Genomic DNA, 20,722 nt, shown 5'->3' with positions numbered 1-20,722 from the left:
AGTATTTGCTTGCAGGATACGTGGTATTTTTGCTTGGTAGTATTTATTTACTGGCATTATTTGTCTCTCCAACAAACTTACAGATTATCACAATGCTCAGTTGCAGTCACAGGCAGATGTAAACATCTGTTCATCATTTGCACAAGCAGGAGAAATGTGGACGCAGCTTTCCTCAGAGCCTTGGTGTTGGAGAAAATCAGTTTATCTTGCAGATAGCCACCATTGATGGTTACACGTTCAGTGAATATTAAACATTTTTCTGCAGACTATGTTAGAATAGCAGTGAACGAGTTAAATGTAGTGGGGGGGGGATGTTTCAGAAGCCATTTGCATTGTTAATCACAGTTAAGAACAGGGGAACTGAGAGTGGAAGGGGCTAGGTACAAGCCATCGCATTTAGTCAAGTTTTGAATTGAATCACTAATGGAATTCTTTGTGAAACAATAATTCATTCATTCATCAAAATGTGCCTCCCCTCGTAATCAATGTTTTTATTTATTTAAATAACATCAGATTGCTTCCTTCTCAGGGAAGTGTTTTAAAGTCAGTACAGCTTAAATGAAGTGCTTAAGACATAGTACAAGCTGCAGTACGTCCTAGAAGTTTATAGCTTGAATTATGTTCTGGATGTCAAATAGAAGCATGTTGTGTTGCCTTGAAACTAACCTGTTACTAAGTTCCAGAAGACATCTTTGACTCATCTGAAATATCACAGCATTTTTCTAGTCCAATAAATTAGCAAATAGGTTTTCAAATTAATGGTCTTCGTATGTAAACTAGTTTTGAAGGGAGGAACATTTATTGATTGATTTAAGCAGTTTTATCACTGTCCAAAGTAAATTAGATGTCTCAGTCATAATGCTTTTTCCCTGACCTGACTAATTTACAATATGAAAATAAATGTTCAAGTGTTTTGTTTACAAAACAGTAAGAAATTTATTTTGTCTAGACCTCTAAATAGGTTTCCTGATTTCCAGAGCTATTGAGCACTTTTTTTTTTAACTAAATTTGTTAAAATTTGTTTCAGTTTGTAATTTATACCAAAAATTGCTGCCTATTATTTGCAAATTTTGAATGTGAAGATGAATATTTATCAAACTGGTGGTGGCACCTTCACAATCCCCTCCAAAAGCAATGGGAACATAGGGTGAACATAGTCCTACCAGCTACAGAGATGCAGTGTTGGGCAAGTAAGTATACTATACTTATATACTTATATAGAACTCCTCGTTCTGTGAACTAGTGGCAGTACTTACTAACCTATATGGATTTTGAGGCCTGATTGTGAGGTTTTATTTCCAAACAATACGTTGCAATCCTTGAAGGAGAAATTCTCTATCAGTGCGAGTTATTGCTACCATTAGCTAGGGACCTGGTGCTTCCGCAACTTCTGTGGGTAATTTGTTCTGAGATTGGAAACCTTTTCTGCTACCCTGAGGAATGGAAGGTCATGTCATGTGTCAAAGGGAAGGTAATCTGCTCTGGTCATAAAATGTTATACTGAAAACATTGTTATGATAAATAGACCACTCTTCATACCTCTTTTCCCCTCCTAATATCTCATGCAGTAACCTTAGCCAGTACTCATCTGAGTTATCGAGTTATTGAGCCAGATGTTAACTCCACATTTAGAGTAATTGTTATCTGAGAAGAACTTCTCCTTACAGCCTTGTGCTTATGGGAGGGAAAGGAGTTGGTGTTTGCTGTATGGTGGTTTTTTTTTTTCTTACTCGCAGATAAAGGACAAACGTGCTACCATCACTCATGTGAGTGAATATGTTCTTGTGACTTCTAATTAGCTAGTAAGTACTATCTGGGGGTTTTTGTAACACATTTTTGGCTTGAAATGCAGAACCTTTTGTAATATATAAATGTACCAGTCTGAACTTACTCTTGTTCAATAGAATATATATAGAGATATATATTATAGAAATAGAATAAGGTAATTTTTTTTTCCCTTCATAGTGTAAGCCTCTACGAGTGTTAAGAGGTTGACTGGAAAACTCTTTAAAAATAACTGACCCTTCCCTTAGCTTTATCGTCACCTTTAAATTTTAACATCTGAACTTAACATATTTAGGATTGACTAGATTAAAAGACAATTCTTTGTCAATGTTTCTCTTCTTGGAGAAAGAAAATTGATCTCTCTCTCTTCCTGAATATTTCTGATCTTCCTTTCTGTACAGCGGTTAGATTAAACTGCTTCAGAGCATAGAAGGTCTGTCAGCAGGTTTATTGAATGACTTCTGTTCACTGGACTAGCATAGTTTAAGTTTTAAACTTAATCTCATTTTTCTGTCTGATATTAAATTATATATTGTCTGGTCAGATCAAAGTATTGCGAGAGTGAGAGTGTATGCACCACAATTTTAGAGGTGGAGGCCATAGATAGCCCAGCAGAACCCCTACATTTTGGCTGGTAGAAGCTCTTAGCTTCATAATTGGCAGATAGATCATCCATTGTACATTATTTTTTAGAGTAACTGTAGGAAAAATAATGGGAAAATGGGTGTAACCCCCTTTTTTTTTTTAATGTGAAGTAGCTTTCAAGAATGTTGTATTACTTCACTTACGATTTAGTATTACTTTGATTCATATGTTGCTTCTGGACTCCAGAAAGATATGTAGGATATATAGGTTCTGAGAAGCTGAATTTATTTTTCTGGAGCTAGCAGAGGTCTTGGGTATGTCTTAGCTGGTCATCATTATGCTCCAAAGATCAAGAGCTGTGGGCATATTGTTCCATAACTAGCCTGCAAAGTGTCTGGCTTTTTTCAATGCTTGTTTGTGCTGATAGCACCTGGGAGGTACAAGGAGTGGAGAGCCATACAGTGCGGAAAGCCGTGGTGGATAGTTCTGGCACATTGTGCCTGGTGCATAGAAGTGCTACATAATTTATGTGGATGAAGATCAGCTGTGCCTGCCTCAAAACCTCTAATCTGCCTCTCTGACGTGGTCTGTGAGTGAACCAGTCACTCAGCTTTGCCACACAGAATATTCTTTTCCCTTCAAACCTTGCCTCTCTTCACCCATGGTTCCTTCTGCTCTTTTATCGTGTAAGAAGCTGCATCCGATTTCCCGTGGGGATGAATTGACACCCAGAGTTTGTACCCATTGCATTTCTGGGTTACTGTTCCAGTCTTGACTGAGGCTGGGGTTTTCAGCCCCCATTTCTTTTGTGCTAGTGTTATCATCTGTACAGCTTGTAAAGATTTCCATATCCTGTAATTAAATAGAAAAAATACAGAAGGAAAGATCTAGTTCACTTGACTTTCTGTGCCTTAGGTAGCATTCATAGTGTACAAAACAACCTGCTTTTTTTTTTTTTCTGAGCATCTGGTAACATGACCACAGTAGCCTGTATCTGAGCTTCCTGAAACATTTCATGTATTATCTAAAGGCACTATATTTACAATCCCAAATGTCTAAAAATAATATTCATACTCTGTTGTACACATAAAGTAGGATGATGATTTTTTGTTATGCATTCCAATTTGATTGTTTTTAGGCTCTAGATTTAACTAATAAGCTTTGCATATATTAGAATTTTCTGTGCTGCTAAGTATTACATTGTGATTTCAAATATCCATCATTGTTGTCAGAGCTGATGTTGCAAATTTGCTAAACTAAACATGTAGTGCTTTACTATAAATGAGGGAAGGTCATTGAGCCATATGGTAATGGGAGGTTCAGCAGGGGATGTTTGTCACCACTGGCTGAGTTATAAGAAACAAAGATTTTTGGATAAGCTGTAAAGCTGATAGAAATGTATGAGAGGATAAAGTTTGGAGAATAACTCCTATGTTCCAAATCCTTTAACTTCTAGTGTTGTCTATAAGCAGACAGAACAGGTGTTCTGTTACTTCATATGGATTGTTTAATAAATTATATTTATGGTTTATTGTTGTCTTTGTCATGAGATGACTGAATCCTGTCTAATTTCAATGTAATTTATTTTACTAGATTCATTTTGAACCTATGATGCTTAAATTCTTCTTTCTCAAAAAGCGCAGGTTTACTTGGGAAAAAATCAAAAGGCAAAATTAATCGTCTTTATTACTAGAATCCAAGGATTGCTTTTGCAAAGTAAAACTTTGTTAGGAGTCTGTTCTGTATGCTCAAAATTACTAGCCTGTCTAAACAACCAACAAAGCTTCACTTCAGATAACCTTCAGAGAACTGTTTCTTGAAGTCTTTCATAAGTCAAAATATCTCACTTATTATTTTAAAACTGTGTGCTGTCAACATATTTCTGATACTCGATCCCTTTTCTCTTCTAAGGAATAGGCATTTTTATCATTTCTGTATTAAAATAGTAATATGGGTACTGTAACTAAATATTACTAAATCTAAATCTTTAATTTCAGAAAGAATGCTGTGCTTCAGAAATGTCCTATCAAAATCTCACCATCACCCAGACCAACTGCACTGCAGTCCAAGAAGTTAGAATATCCCAAGGCTTTATGCCTTGTTGCTTAATTAAAAAAACTTAAGGACTGTTGCTTCATCAAATCATTTTCCACTGACAAGTGGGAAATACTTGCATCCAGCAGGGCTGCTTAGCACCCAGTGGGTTTCTAAATGAGCAGTTATAGTCACCAAGAGGTGCAATACAGTTAGGCCTCTTCAGGGTACCCAAGTCACAAGCTAAACTATGTCTCTTCTTAGAATGGAAGGTAACCCCTAGCCATGCTGAAGAGAGAAATTTTGGCCACCGCGTTGGACTAAAATTCTAATCTTTCCAGAAAAGTATAATGGAATTTGTAATGGCAATTCACAGCAGGCCAGGCCTTTTTTAAGAACAGTTCGGAAACAGCAGCACAGCAAATGGAACAGCATATATCTGCCTCAAAAGAAAGAAGAGAGAAATCGGCCTTGTCAGGATTTGAACTTGTGTTTTCAAGGCATTTCCCACCTGGTAATTGGACTGCTGAGCTACCCAAGTGTCCTGGTGAGCAGTTGGCGGGGTCTTGGCAGTGAAAGCTTAGCAGAGAGCTATTTGTCATTTCAGGCCATCAGGACACTTTTCATCTGTGGCAAATTCTGTTTCTAGTTCCTGCAGCGCATTCTTGCCCGGTGCCTCGTTAACTGAACAACTTGTTCGATTGGGTCCTTCACTAGTAACCCTCTTTTTTAACCTCTTCTGCAATATAACATTGCAGTTGCAACTCCAATTAAGATTAAAAGAGCACTTTCATTTGGACATCTTTCCTTTTTTCTTTTAACCCTGGCCTTCTGAAAAGTACCCCCTTCTGCAGAGATTCTTTACACTTAAAATTAAGCCAATAACTGTTTTTATTTTTAGAAGTATAGCAACAAAAATGTATGTTTCAAAGAACTGCAAAAGTAATCGTAGTTAACTATGAATAGCACTGATAATATTCTGGGACCATGAAGAAGCAGGTGTTTGGGAACTGAGGATAAATCATGCCTGACCAACATGATTGCCTGGATTTGTGAACAAGGGCAGAGCAGTGGATGTCGTTTACCTCTACTTTAGGGAGGCTTTCAACGCTGACTCCCACAACATTCCTGTATCCGAGTTAGGGTGTTACAGTCTGGGTGAGTAGACAACCATGCACCTTTAAGACTGGTTGGATGCTAGGGCTTAAGAGGGTCTTCAGGGGTTGATCCTGGGACTCATCCTGTTTCACATCTTTATCAATGACCCAGAGGAAGTAACAGTGCTTGCTCATTAAGTCTGCAGATAACACCAAATTGGGGAGCCAATGTGCTCAAGGGCAGGGCTACCGTCCAGAGGGACCTCAGAAGCCTGAAGGAAAAGGCCAACAGCAACATTATGAAATTTGGTAAGGCCAAGTGCGATGTCCTACACCTGGGAAGGAGATGCCCCAGCCACAGAACAGGCTGGGATCTGACTGGCCAGGGAGCAGCTCCACCAGAAAGGGGCTAGGGATCCTAGCAGACAGCCAGCTGTGTGCCCCGGCAGCAAGGAAGGCCAAGAGCATCCTGAGATGTATCAACCAGCAGTTGCTCAGCCAGCAGATTGAGAGGAGTGATTATCCCCCTCTACTCAGTGCTTGTTGGACTGTATCTGGAGTACTGCGTCCAGTCTTGCCCCCACCCACCCCCCAAACAGGAAAGACACAGATAACCTGAAGCAAGCACAGCAGAAACCACCAAGGTGGTTGGGGGCTGAAGCAATTTGCCCTGTGAGAAAAGGCTGAGGGAGCTGGGCTGGTTCAGCCTGGAGAAGAAACAACATTGAGGGACCCTAATAGCAGCCAAGTACCTCAACATATCCAGAGGTGCCTGGCAGGAGGACAAGAGACAGCAGATGTAAAGTGAAGGAAGAGAGGTTTTCAGACTGACTTTAAGGAAAAGCTTTTTCCCCACAAGGACAGCCAAGCAATTGAGCATGTTTCCCAGAGAGGTGGTCTGGTCAGCATCCTGGTTTTCAAGACCTGACTGGGGAAAGCTGTGAGTAGTCTGGTCTGATCGCATCGCTGACTGTCCTTTCAGCAGGAGGTGGGTCTAGAGACCTCCTGAGCTGCTTTCCAACATGAATGATTCTGTGATCCTGTTGATCGGGTGGTCATCCATGCTCTTTTCTTTGAAATGGGTACAGGCACAAACTGATGAAAGGATACAGTCAGAGAAAAAAGTCCTCCTTTCCCAAAAACAGCCACGAGTATCTCTCTCTCTCTCTCTCTCAATGTGGGGAGGCATTCTCAGTTTTTAGATTCATTAAAGAAAATGAAAGGAAACTCTTTTGAAATAGGCATGCATATTAGAAGCTTTTTCTCTTTCTCATCTAGGGCAACTTGCACAGAGAAGGTTGAAGTTTTTATTAGAAGTTTTGAGATATGGGACACAAAGTAGCAAGATTTGCTTTAGAAATAAGTTATAAATCCTTGTATCTGATCATACAGCATGTATCATATGCATTGGGTCACAGTCACCAGCTCCCAACTGTGTTTTCTAATGTTTGTCAATTTTTATCCCTCTCCTCTGTTCTTTTTGGGTAATCCTCTCTCATAAAGTATCTCTCGTGCTGTTCTCTTCCAGACTTATTTCTTGGTAATTCCATTGGAACTCATATTTTGTATATTAGCAGAGAAACCAAGTAGTGGCTTGTAGATTTCATTCTGTGGGCTTTTTGTGAAGACTGTCTAGGGACTCTGATTAGAAAATTCACGGAAGTAATACTGGGTTAACCAACAGTCTAATTTTTCTGTTTCTTTACTCTTCTCTCCTCCCCTCCCTGCTTACAGCCACCACCCCCACTCCTCCAAGCAAATCCTGGTTCCAGGAATAGGGTTTGCTTTGGTTTTAGAGGATAGGCAGGTGTCATCGTTTTGTGCTGAGGTGGCACAAAACTGTAACTTGAAGTGGCAGTGCTGAGAGCGTGTCTAGTGATGGAGTTCGAGGAACACCTTGCTGATAAAACATCACAATCACACCCTTTTGTTGGTCCTGTGTTTAATTAGACAAGTCACAGCTATGAAGTACTTACTTCTCAGTCTCAAACACACATCTGTTGTCAGATGTTTATTTTTTTAATATCAAATGGTAACTGCATGCAGCTTTTGCCTCACCTTTATTGGTGTCTTTTAATGAGACCTTTATAGAGGAAAAAAAAATGTAAATACATGAATATATATGGCAATATGTATGCATACACAGATATATATAAAAATAATCATTCCCTCTGAAGTAATTCTGTACATGGAGACATCCTCACTAATGCTAATAAAAGTTTAAGGTAAGCTAAAATTACTTTTCTGCAGATTTTTTTTTATTATTATAAAAACTTTCCATTTTTAAATTATATGTAATTCTGAAAGTTCAGTTAGGCAAATCTCATCTGGTGCACATTTTGCTAGTAGTAATGGGAAATTCTGAAAATTCATGCTGTTGCTACCTTAAGTTAATAGATGTTAATTGGAAGGGAGAAGTGGTAAGAAAATATAGTTAGTGGAAGGAAATAATGACCTTTTATAAAAAGGATCCATCACTTGATATAATATTACTGTCTTGTAAATCAGTATCTCACTTTTGCACATTGTGTCCTTAAATAAAAGCATCATATACTTCATTTCAGAATTATTAACCACAGTGGGCATCCTAGAGGTTGGCTGCTGATCACTTGCCTTAAATTATTAAATACAACTTAAGCTAATAAGGAAAAATGCATTTAACTTTATACCTTTTTTGAATGTCTTGAATATTCTAACCTGCTGGCCTCTTCCCTTGTAATCTGTTTTGCTTGCACAGGTTGTGTACCACAATCCTCCTCTTCTATCTTTGCATACGTGCTCAGTGACTTGCAATTTGTAATAGCCGTTATGTTTTGCAGTATGTTGCCTATAACTGTGATGTGATCCATTAATACATTATATTTGTTCACAATCACAAAGACAAGATGTCAACATGTTTGTAAAGCTGTCTTCGAAAGATTACTTAAACCTTTAGCGTGTTGTGATCCTGGTAAATGCAAAGTGGTGCTGAGAAAAACATTGGTTGGCCAGGTTTATTTTGAAGGCATAGTACTGTGTACTTAAAAGCAAGTATGTCTGCATGGTGTTTCAGCTTCTTTTCTTATACTCTAGTTTAGCAGAGCACAAAGATCTAAGAGTGAAGACTTGAAAAGGAAATGGATTTTTTTTTTATTTTCTGGTCAGGCATGATGACATAAGTAAACATTTTGAAATAAAAATATCTAAATCCCCAAGCAGTTATTATTTTCTGAAGTACCTCTGTTGTGATTTCATTTTTCCTTAACCCGGCAGGCAGCTAAACACCACACAGCCATTCACTCACTCCCCCCCCAGTGGGATGGCGGAGAGAATCAGAAAAAAGGTAAAACTTGTGGGTTGAGATAAAGACAATTTAATAGGACAGAAAAGGAAGGGAAAATGATAATAATACAAGTGGTGCACGATGCAGTTGTTCACCACCCACTGACTGATGCCCAGGCAGTTCCCGAGCAGCAGCTCTGCCCGCCCCGGCCAACCTCCCAGCCAACCTCCTGTTTTTTGTTCAGCGTGACGTCCTATGGTATGGAATAGCCCTTTGGCCAGTTGGGGTCAGCTGTCCTGGCTGTGTCCCCTCCCAACTTCTTGTGCACCCCCAGCCTACTTGCTGGCAGGGCAGTATGAGAAGCTGAAAAGTCCTTGACTTAGTGTAAGCACTGCTCAGCAGCAACCAAAACATCAGTGTGTTATCAACATTATTCTCATCCTAAACCCAAAACACAGCACTATACCAGCTACTAGGAAGAAAATTAACTCTATCCCAGCCAAAACCAGGACAAACCATTGTTTCAGACCTCGCTTTCTTGTAGGCTTCATTTTTATGAGGACACGTTAGGTTTTCAGTTGTGCTTTGGGGAAGGAAAAACATGAACTCTTTGAAGGTAGAGGTGAAAGACTGAGTATTAGGAAAAAGACTGTTTTCTAACCGTAACTCTGTGGTTTTTACTATTATTTGGGGGCTTTGTTGTCTCTTAACATTAGCAGGTAGTGCGCGTTCCCTGTGAGTCTGTGGTAACGTTTTGGCCCTGGTGTTGTTCTCACATTAATCCCCAACCACTCTTTCTGTTTTCTACTGATGTGCATCTGTTACCTTACGTAGCCATCCACCTGCGGTGGCTTTGGTCTGAAGCCATCACACTGAATCTATTACCCATTGAGTACGTATTTTTTATTTAATTGGGAGTTAATTGTGTGACAGATGCACATAAGTAGGGATCACCAAAAGTGTTTTGAGTGTGCATATAAGAGCATGCGTGAATATATTCAACCGTACATTCTTGCTTGGGTCCTGCTGTCACTAGCTCGCTAGAAGGTCTTTGCAGAAGATAAAATCAAAGGTGTTCTCTATTAAAATTTCAGTGCGCTTGGATGACAAAAAGAAAAGAAAATGCCTCGTTGCATCTTTCAGCCATTTTTCACTATCTGTTTCCAAAGAATGGTGAGAAAAATAATAGATTGTGAAACGCAGTTTGAGTTTTCATTTGCAATGATGTTTCTTAATGAACACTGTTGCATTCCTAGGACCTTTCCCAAAGGAGCTGTTTGAGTGTACTGTATGCAGAATTGCTTTCCCATTCTGTTTCTCTGGAGAGCTTGCTCGGTACCTTCTCGCTGAGGAGTCCCCTTTGTTTATGCGACTTGCTTGGCCTCTCTGAGTGGGATCTATCACAAACCGTATCCATCTAAGTCAGTACTGCTGTATTCCCTCCTCCTCAGTGCTAATGCTCATCCAGTCCCATGCAGAGCCAATGGAGCTTGCTAATCCAGAAAACAAAACAACAAAAAAAGAAGTCAACTCTTTTAGTAGGTTGGCCTTCTGTCAGGTTACCAAGTTGGACTGGCTCACCTCAGGGCCAAATATCAGACTGGCTGTGCTGGTCTGAAGGAGGCAGAGGGAAGGTTTGTGCTTATCAGGAAGGGTGGCAAAATGGCAGCAGCTCCCCTTCACTCATATTGGCTTAAACTTGTTGCAATGCTGTATGCCCTCAGTTCCTTTGTGCCAGCTTGGGTAAATAATCATCCATAAGGTACAGCAACCATTTCACTTGCCGGTATGCATTTCATCTGTCACTCTGTCTTCAGATAGTGCTTCTTTTAGGTTAGTGTTGTAAAGTTTTATGAAGATAGCCATATATTCTCTGCCACTGGCATTTTGAGCTGTGCCTTCAAATGGTACCTGATTGGTTTTGGTGTTTATGCTTATAAAATTGAAAATACACACCATTAGAGTAGCTGATCAGCTGACCAGTCAGTTCGTCAATCAGAAGATCTTTGGAGTAGTGCTCTTTAAAAAAAACAACAGATATATGTCTGAATGAGCAAGTTCTTCTCACAGGACGTGTATCTTTACTACATGTTGCTACCCATGTTACTGTACTTTCAAAAGAGCTCCGTTGTTCATGGACTTGCAGCAATACCGCAGCCCTGGTGTTAGTATTAGCTTTTAGTACATACTCAGTTCAGAAACTCTTGAAGTGTAGAGGGTATTGAGGTTTGGAATTGACACTGTTCACAACTGTTCTTGCATATAAAAAGCTGTTGTTTAAAAACAAACAAACAAACAAAAAACCCCAAAACTGCCAGTTTGTTTATATCTTCACTTAACACTTTTTACATGATTTTGAAAGAATTTGAGTGTTGGTGAAATGTTCCCCTGGCACCTCTCAATGGGAAGGAAGGATGTTTTACAGTCATTATATTATTGGGTTTGAGCTTTGAGTTCAGCTCATCCTTATTTTAAGTGATATATTGAATCTCAGTGTAACCTTAGTAAAGAGTAGTACCAGGATGTAGAGTTAGTCTTTGAAGTGTGTTTAGAGAATACTGGAGATGTATTGATGTAGCTGTAGATTTAAGATTGTGTTAAAGCCTGTGTAAAATAACTTCATTTGGGTGTTAACGTTCATAAAGGTTTAAAGAAATTGTAAAAAGAAAAAAATGTTTCTAAGTTGTTTTCTAAGTACATATCTTTCTCAACAACTGTTGGGTGTAATGAGAGGAAGAGAGAGAAAATGGACTAATTAATGCACCATATGTACAAAACAAAAAAAACAGTCTGTAGGTGTTATACTGAACAAGAATTTGTTTTAGTCCCATCTATCTTTTGTATGTAGATACCATTTACTCATTTGTATTGCAGTTTGAAAGACTTGTACCCAGTAATGGATACTTGCTGTTTGTTTGTTGTTTTTTCTTTTAAGCTTATATATATATACATATATAAGGTCTTTGTATCTTTTGGAAACCCTTCCTTTCTTGCAGAAAATATTATATGTTTCAGCACAGTTTAACCCTACATATGTATATGGGGTGATTTGAAATCCATCCGTTATCAAGCAACAAAATTACACTACATCTTAATGATTTGGGGTTGTTTCTTTTCTAGAAGAAATAAGCAGCTTCCCCTTGAAATCTTGCTAGGACAGCAGCTGCAAATGAGAATGAGCTTCCATATTTAATACATTCTATTAACTTCACACATACAAACACACACTCACTCACTCACGCACCCCAGTGTCACATTATAGGTGAACAGGCCCTAATTAAAAGCACGCACCATCTGCCGGTGTGCAGCAGCAGGGTGGCACTCCATAACCATCCTGATTCCTGTGATTGAAATGTATTATTTATGAGCTCAAAGAAAAAATATGCTGCTTGGCTGGTGGGGGCTGCATTAGGAGCTGGATAGCACCATCTAACGGTACGGAGTGCCGCTGGCTATTCATCTTTCCTCTTCTTCCTCTCCCCTCCTCAGTCTCCTCCCCCAGTTTTTTTATTTTTCAACGTCGTCTTTGGAGTTTTTTATGATCATGTTTCACACAATTTTGTGCCTCGTGTTTCACTGTTATACAAGACTGAAAACAGTTGTTGAAATATTATACTATTTGTGGTGTTTGCAGCAGCCTTTTTTTTCCTTCCAGCGCCGCACATAGGGTTTTACTTTCTGTAGTAAAAATGATACTGATGTGATGTCGTGGTAGAGAAGTGGGACATCATCAAGACAGCTGAGCAGGATCAGTTTACTGCCATTTCTCCTTCCTCTCCCAAGCACATGTGTAATGAAAGTATCTACTGCTCAGTCTGAAAATTTTATTTTAATATTGAAATTGGCCCTACTTTTTATTGAGCAGTACACTACAGACTGCAGAAAGGTTCTTTACTGGGTTGAAAAGAAAGGGAGGAGATTCTGAGATAGGTGCAGCTTTGGACCTTCCTCTCTGAAAGCAGAGATCATAACCTCTTCCTACTTGCAGAGATCGTGTCCTGTTATTGCTTCTTAGTAGGGAAATGGATGAGGAGGTGTTGGACTGAGTGGTGAAACAGACTATGTCAGGAGAGGAAAGGGGTGACAGGGAAGGAGCCCTTTTTGTTATGGTTGGTCCCTCGGTCTACCTTTGTGACTGCTAGATTACAAGGTCAGAACTAGTAATAATGTATAATGTATTTAGTGGTTAGCTCAAGGACTTCTAGAGTATGCAGAATAAGAATAGTCGCAATGATTCAAAACAATTTGGGGGATGATTTTTTGGTTCTTGGGCTTTTTGTTATGTTCCTTAGCTTTGCAGTATCCATGCCGGGCATCCAATGTTATGTTTACAGTAATAACAAGCAGTAAGGACTGGACTGATCTGTGAAATATGAATTTTTTCTAAAATAGCTTCCAGTAAAACCACTGTTTTTTAATTAAAGAATCTGGTCACTGTTTCAACTCAGGCAAGACAAGACCCTGAATAAAAAGATACATGTATAAAACTGGGCAAAATATATATGTGTGTGTATGTATATTTATTTTTTAAAATCAGCATGTTTTAAAGAATGTTGAAATGTCATAAACTGTGGCACATCTATGAATATATGTCGTCTTATTGTTTGTGTTTAGAATGTATGCCATCAGAAGGATAAGAGATGCCTTCAGAGAAAACAAGAATATAAAGGATTCTGAAAAAATAGAAGAACTAGTGAATAAAGCCAAAGCAAACCTAGAGGTTATTCATCGGCAGGTATGTTTATTTCTCTCATTTTATCTAAGAGTTGTACACTCCTCAGTTAACTGTCTTATGCCACTACAGATGAAAAAAATAGATCCTTGCTCAAAACATCTCTGGATCAACAGTAGTTTTTGTATGTCTGAGTATGAGAGGGTTGGAAACATCCATTTATCCATGATGGTTACAATAGGGGATTTAGGGGTGTTTGTACCATTAACTGGAACAGGCCTTGCTGTCAAAAGTTTATGTGCTCTTCTGTTACCTTTTCTGCTATTTTACTATCTCTTCCCTCTGCTTCTCTGTTCTGCCCTAATTTTCCTTTGAATCTGTTTCCTTTAGCTCATGTGTATTAGATTCCTTTCCTTATGCTTTCCTCCTTCGACCATAGTTTTAGAAGAGTGGCTGTGACACTCACTCTGAATAGTCCTGCCTTCTGTGTTTGTTTTTCCCAACCTCAAGATAGAGTGTGAGAACAGTAGCAGAACAAGAAAATCCCAAAGTGAATTAAGTAAATACTGTCTAAATTTGTCCAAGCAAGGTGATAGTTTTTTCTTTGGAAGAAGTTGAGTCACTGGCAGTATTTTTCTCTGACCTTGTCTGAGTAGCATTTATAGCATCTCTGTTCCTTCCACTGGGTACCATATTATTTAGACATGAATTATACTTCGTTGAACTTTAGATACTTTATTACTTCTCATACATACCCACTGTCTATCTACAGTGACCACTGGAAATTTGACAAAAGCAAGCTTCTACACCTAAACTCTCTAAGAGCACTTGCAATGCTTAAGCTGTCCCTCCTTGCAAAATCTGCACTTATTGACACCAGTCAGAGCTCAATAGTACTTTTATTAAATATCGAATGAATATGTGCACCTGTTCCTCCATGGTCTGTTTTAACATGAATCTTTTAACAACCAACAGGTCAGTTAGCTGGATTCTTATTTCAGTAGGAAGCTGGGCCCTTTGATTTGGCAATTAAGTATTAATATTTTGGCTCAAGTTAAATTATTTCTTTGGAATTTCTTCTCCCAGGAACAGGTGTTGTTTTCTGCTACCATAGCTTTGCTATCTTTTTTTTAACCCAAACACTGCTATTTTTGTATTTTAAAAGTGTTTCTCAAAGAAGCAATTCAGATTGGACTGACTCAAAGCAATTACATTTAAATGTTGGGGTGTTTTTTCTCATATCTGTAGGTGATGAGTAGCATTTTCAGCTCTTCTTTTTGAGGTTTTATCTTCGAGAGCCTTGATATCCAATATTCTCCAGGGAAGTATTAGAGGCTGGAGAAGACAATGAAGGAGGGGGTGTCGCAGGAGAAGAGTCAGAGATCAGTCAGATAGATCTGAGCTAGTAGTTAGTTTATTGAGTTCTAATCAGTAAATTTAGGTATGTAAAATATTTAATAAGTACAGATGGATTGGCAGTCAGTACTCTACTATTTACTACACAAAGTTAGTATGGGATACAAAGATTATCACTTAAGCTTACTATACATATCTTAAATGTTACATGCATGCAAAAAATGTCACTTACCAACCCATCGATGTCTGGTGTCAGGTAAGGGATCTCTCGGCCTCGAGGGGTAACCTTGAGAGGCATCCCTACTCCAGGGGGTGATCACCGCTGTGCAGCCAGCTGCCATGGAGGGAGAGCTCAATGGACCCTGATGGCTACAGATATTTGTAGCACGAAGTGGTTGATTTGTAGTCAGATTTTCTGCTGTGTTAATGCAGTTTTGGCCACTTATCAGCCCAGTCTCCAGCCAAACCGGGTTTTTTTGGGTTTGGTGCCGAGTTCTCACTGATAGCCTCTTGCAATAGGATTAACTTGCTGAGCATCTGTCTGGACCAAAGTTCAGTTAGTTCAAACAGGAGGAGTGCATCCATCACAGGGAGTGGCAAAAGATAAGAACGCACAGGGTCAAATTCTGCCACTTAAAGAAATCTGCATCAAAGAAGGAACAATTTGTGGACGTGGGATCTCCCATAGTAAAATGCTACAGGAGATCTCTTCTAGATTGTGACTAAGATAAATTCCTGTTAGCAATGCTCTGTGATGGTTGTAAGTAAGAATGTAAACATTGTATCTTTGATAAATCAGGAAAACATTAGTGAGGCTACCACAGTAACTGGTTTGCCATGAAATGGATGACTGAAGTGCACTAAATTTATTTTTGTTTTAAGATATCTTAACTAGGACCTACTTGGCACTTACAATAGCAAGTACTTCCTTTTTCTGAAAATAGTTCAATTTCAAGGTATCAAAGCACTTGAACTAGGTGGAAAATATTGTTCCTGCTTTGTAGATATGTATCTGGGATGCTGAAATGAGGACGCTGATACGTAGTACCTTATTTTTCAGGGTACCCTGACTTGATGTGGGTAGGATTTGGCTCTCACTGGCTCTATGAGCCTAAATAATAAAAGGCAGTTCTAAGTCAGATGGTGGGTAAGTCTTGCTAAAATAAAAGCTTTCCAGCTTTTCTTTCAACAAAACATGGTTCTACTGACTCATCTGAGCCATAATAGGTCTGACACAGATTTTAAAATAAAACTCCTCTCTCCTCTCTGAGTCCTGTGAACACCCAGATTACCTTGTTACTGTTGACCCTGAAAAAAGATACCATTTCTCTAAAGCAGACTCTCGACAGGGCAGACTCTTTTCCTTCTAGGGTGGGGGTCTTGTCTTACACCTTTTATGAAGTTTTCTTTTAGCCTAAAGATTGTCCCTCAGCATCAGATAGGTCTTTCAGCTGCCTTGGAAAGAGTAGGAAGAGCAGGTAGGCTTGGTTAATCTCTGACTGGTATACCCACTCACTGTCCTTTGTAAAGGAGTAGTTGGGCTTAAGGGCATTTTGTGTTTGTTTTGTGAACATTTTGATCATACATAAACATATACACATGCCTGTATGTACACAAGCATCTCTAACAAGCCTGTACATGAACAATAGGTAACTGTTTCATATATTGGCCTGTATTTTGCACTGGCAAAAATGCCTTGCGTTTAATTCTTCATTCAAGAAAATGACAGCAATAAAAGGTTAGACAAGATTTGTTATTTTCTCTTAGCATGGATTCTGCTCTTTTCATTACACCAGCAGAGCCATTTTAATCTGCCTTTTTTTTCCCCATTTTGCTACTTTGTGGTAATGGCAAATAAATTTTATAAGAAATCTTTCATGACTCAAGCTTGAGAGAATTCATTGAGAGCCACATTTCACTTTACCACGTAATACACAAATCTTGCTTTAAAATGTTTTATATGTAGGTGTGAATTTTTCAGCCAGGAAGATGTTCAGAAGCAAAAAGGGCATGTAGGGTTTTAGTTCCCTGGAATAACACTGCTTTAATTTTCAGAATATGAAAATCTCTCCACATATGTTTTAGTTTTGCAAACATAGAAAACTAGTGTTTAATACAAATATCTTAAATATATTATAATCAAACTGGTGTCAAGCAAACAGCATTAAGTACCTATCTTTCTGTTATGCGTTTGTTACTTGGAGGGTATCTTTGTCACTGGGACATACCAGAATGATGCAAAATGGCCTCAGTTATTGCTAAACCTGCAGGCTTTTGCTAGTTTGGTGTTTCAAATCTCAGCTATTTAAGGGGTTTCTCCCACACGCAAAACCAATCTGCTAAAGCTAAAGTAGTTTTAAATGGATCACATTTTGGTATCATTCCATGTAAGACTTTCAGGAAAAATATACTTGAAAAGTAAGGAATATTAAAGAGTCTGACACAACTTCCCATTTTTAACACTGCTAAAACAGTGAAACTTATGGTGGAGTATATCTTATATGTCACACTTCTAGAAGTTTTCCAGACAAAGTATAATCATGCTGCATTCAGTTTTGGAAGGGTGTATGTGTTTATCTTATATGTTTGTAGGAGTAACAGATAGTAACATAATAGGTACTGGAACTTTTTAACATTAAATAATCTGGTGAAAGAAAATTAGTTTTTCAAGATAATTTTTTGACACGAGTCCCTGCAAGACTTGATGTTTGGGTAATAAGAATTATTTTTTTCTGAGTCTTCCCCCCCCAAAAAAAAAAAATTTTCTAAAAAATTGAGAACCGCTGTTCTTTGCAAAATTTCTATTATGTCTCAGTGTCATCTCACTTTCAGCTGTAAGGCAAGAGATAAATATTGGAAAAATAGCAACGCTGTCTTAAAAGTAAGCTTTTCTTCAGGACTATTAAAAACCTTAGCATCTCAATTCACATTAATATTTACTTGCTGTCAAATTTAATCATGCTCTGTGGAAAAAAAATCATTTTTTCTCCCTGTTTAATTGAAGTTCTAAGTAATGAAGTCATCTGACATTATTAAGGCTTTATATTTAAAACTAACCAAGCATAATATAAAGTGCTTTTATTTTTAAATGCAGAGGCACTGAAGCAAACATGAGACCTAGCGTACCTTTTTTTGCTAAGTTTGGGGTTTATTATGATGTAGCACATGTTGATATTGCTGACTTTTTCATAGTGTGTCAATAGAAATTAAATAATATCCCACTTTGCTGACAATTTGTTGTTACTCTAAAATCAAATTTATATTCACTTTACATTCTAATTTATGGTTTAGTCATCAAAGTGACCATTGAAGTGTAAGGTTCATAAATAACTATTTGAATCAGCCTAGTGGGAAATGTGAAATAGTGACAGATTACTGTCATTTTGTTCATGTCAGTCACTGTACAATTTGCTTGAATGTCATAAAAGTAGCTTTATAAAGCTGAAAAGCATGGAGGAACATCAATCTCTGCCTTAGTCCTCCTCTGCTTGTTATTGGTTTCAATTTAAAAATAGTCTAGCTAAAGGAAGGAACAACTTTGATTCTTTTCTCAACACTGAAGATTTTTTTGGTGTGTTTACTGTGTAAACAGCACAATTTGTGGTGTCTTCCCTGTAAAGAAGGGCATTGTGAGAAATGCATTGTCACAAGTAAGTTTGAAATAGAAAGTTTTAAAAAGTTTTGAGGCTAAGTCTTGAGGTCCTTTGAGGATTATCGTAACAGCCATTCCCCAGCTATACTAATATGACTTAATTTGTGAGTTTCCATCGCTATTGGAATATGTCAGCAGTAGGAGAATTTGCCGTGAAATGTTACTGCTGTTGCTGCGATTCAAGATTTATGGAAGCCACTCTGAAGATTGGATAATACTAAGTGTTTTGAAGTATTCACTCGTTTTCTTTGTGGCATGCTCTCTCTCAAGTTTTGAACTGAAAACCTAAAAGTGAAATTCAAAAGCTATATTGGACCTCTGTGCTCTGATTAAAATACTGTTTTAATTTATAGGACATCTCATTCTTACGTATTCCTCCACAGTACTTTCTGCTCAGTTTTAGGTTGTAGCTGGAAACTACCAGTCATCTTATTGTCCAGCAAAGAAAGATTATTTTGGTTTTCCTGGCAGCTCTGAAGGCTTTGTTATCAATCGTACTGGTTTTGACATCACACAACTACAGTAGTCATCAGTAAAACACTTTTGATATTTCACAGCCTTTGTTTGTCCCTTTAAATAATTCAAACTGATGAGAGTCATCGTTTGTGCAAACCTTTAGCAGGGAGATGAGGTGCACTGTGAGCAGTTAGACAGTCAGGATGTGTGGATCTGCTTTCTTTACAGCTGGCTGTTCATTGTTTTTTTCTAAGAGAACAAATGAACTTTTCTTTTGAGTTTGAGTTGTTCTTCCTCAGGCTTGACCTCTCTTGCTGTTCCCTTCAGATGTGTAGAAGAATGAAGGAACATGGTTTTGAAGTATAAGAACTCTATTAAAAAGGTTCCACTGATAATGATAAATATTGAGCACTTGCAGCATTTTTCATGTTTGCAGCATGTTGTAAGTACATGCTAATCCTTCCGATATTCATTGATTATAGTAACTTTAGCTCCGTTTCTTTTAATGAAATGCTTCATGACTATGCCTTGATAAAAGCCTGTGTCGTACTTAGTGTGAGATTTTGGCCTCATAATCTTGTGTTTCTCCATATTTGCCATTTCTAGTAAAAATTATTAGTATGGTCTTGTTTTGAAATTTGTGTAAAATAAGAACAGTTGAACAGTTCTTCTGGATCTTTTTTTTTTAGCAAGCCAAGTTGCCAGTGCAGCTGTGTGTAGCCAAGTACTGCGCCTTCTTGAGGCGTTCATTAGCAGTATCTCATCTTAGCAATATCATAGATTCGAGTAACAGTTGAATGGAGGGGGAAACGGTACTGAATGGATGTACTAATACAGCACTCATATTATTATGAACTGGTAATAATATAGCCACAGCATAAGGAAGCATATTTCTGTTAATCAAAATAGTATAAATATTAAAGCATGTTTAATAAATATTAGCAAGACAAGCAATTTCAATTATAGTTACTCTAAAAAACAAAAGGTGGAAGTCCCTTAGTTCACTGCACCTGCTTTGGATTTAATTGCTCATCCTCTGTGGCTTTGTCAGCAAATACTCCCATCTTTTTCCATAGTTCAGTTCTAGTAATCCTGTGATAGATTTGGAGCAATAGCAGGTAAATTAGTAAATGCCAAGGTGTATGTATTTCTGGACTGAAAGCATATTGTTGAGCATTCAGGGGACTGGTACCAATTTACATAGTTGTGAGTGACATTGGAATTGACTTTCTCAAGGAATTTCTCAACCTTCAAGAAATATTCTGCGTATCTGAAGATACCTGTGTTTATACTGCAAAGCACTGTAGGCTGGGTGCCCTTAGCAGGAGAAGGTTCATTATGAAAATTCTTATTAGTAGTTTTAGTTTCAGGCTACAAGTCATATTTCTGTCTAATTCTTATGAATATGTAAGAAAGTTGCAAAATACTGTATAATCTATTTGATTATGTTAGCAGCAGGTTTGAAGGCAAGAGGAAAGAATAGCTGGAAAAGCTCTTTAAGCACTCTGAGTAACAGGGTGCAGCACCCACACTACTGTTCAGGAATGTTTATGATATTGGCAAGTCATGTTTTCCTGCTGGCAGCCAGTTATGTTGGAGCTCTAATATGATTTCCTCTTATTAAGTTTGTCACTGCAAGGAAGTTTTAAAATCACAGATTAATTTACTGCTTTTCTTGAGAAGCTCCTTGAATTATTTTTTTTTTTCAGCTTCACAATGGCAAATACCTATTTTTCTACAAAAATTTATAGATTTATAGTTCTTATCTAGGACGAGTGTCCTTTGAAGTTTGCTTCTTTTTTACTAGTGTCATATATTTCTAT

The 20,722-nt window shown here is 38.1% G+C and overlaps 1 protein-coding gene across 7 annotated transcripts in view; it reads left to right on the top strand.

The window, feature by feature from the left end:
- Positions 1 to 20,722, top strand: part of LYRM4 (LYR motif containing 4) — a 93,759-nt gene that overhangs the window by 10,725 nt on the left and 62,312 nt on the right. For all 7 annotated transcript variants that reach the window (XR_012041037.1, XR_012041034.1, XR_012041033.1 and 4 more), the window contains exon 2: positions 13,378 to 13,498. Coding sequence is in view for 2 of the 7 variants with exons in the window: in XM_072853242.1 (XP_072709343.1) it covers positions 13,378 to 13,498 (121 nt within the window). In the remaining 5 variants the exon portion in view is untranslated. The remainder of the gene's footprint in view (positions 1 to 13,377; positions 13,499 to 20,722) is intronic.

This window comes from Ciconia boyciana, chromosome 2 (assembly GCF_034638445.1).
Source record: "Ciconia boyciana chromosome 2, ASM3463844v1, whole genome shotgun sequence".
Classification (NCBI taxonomy): Eukaryota; Metazoa; Chordata; class Aves; order Ciconiiformes; family Ciconiidae; genus Ciconia; species Ciconia boyciana.
This window is presented reverse-complemented; position numbering and strand designations above follow the sequence as displayed.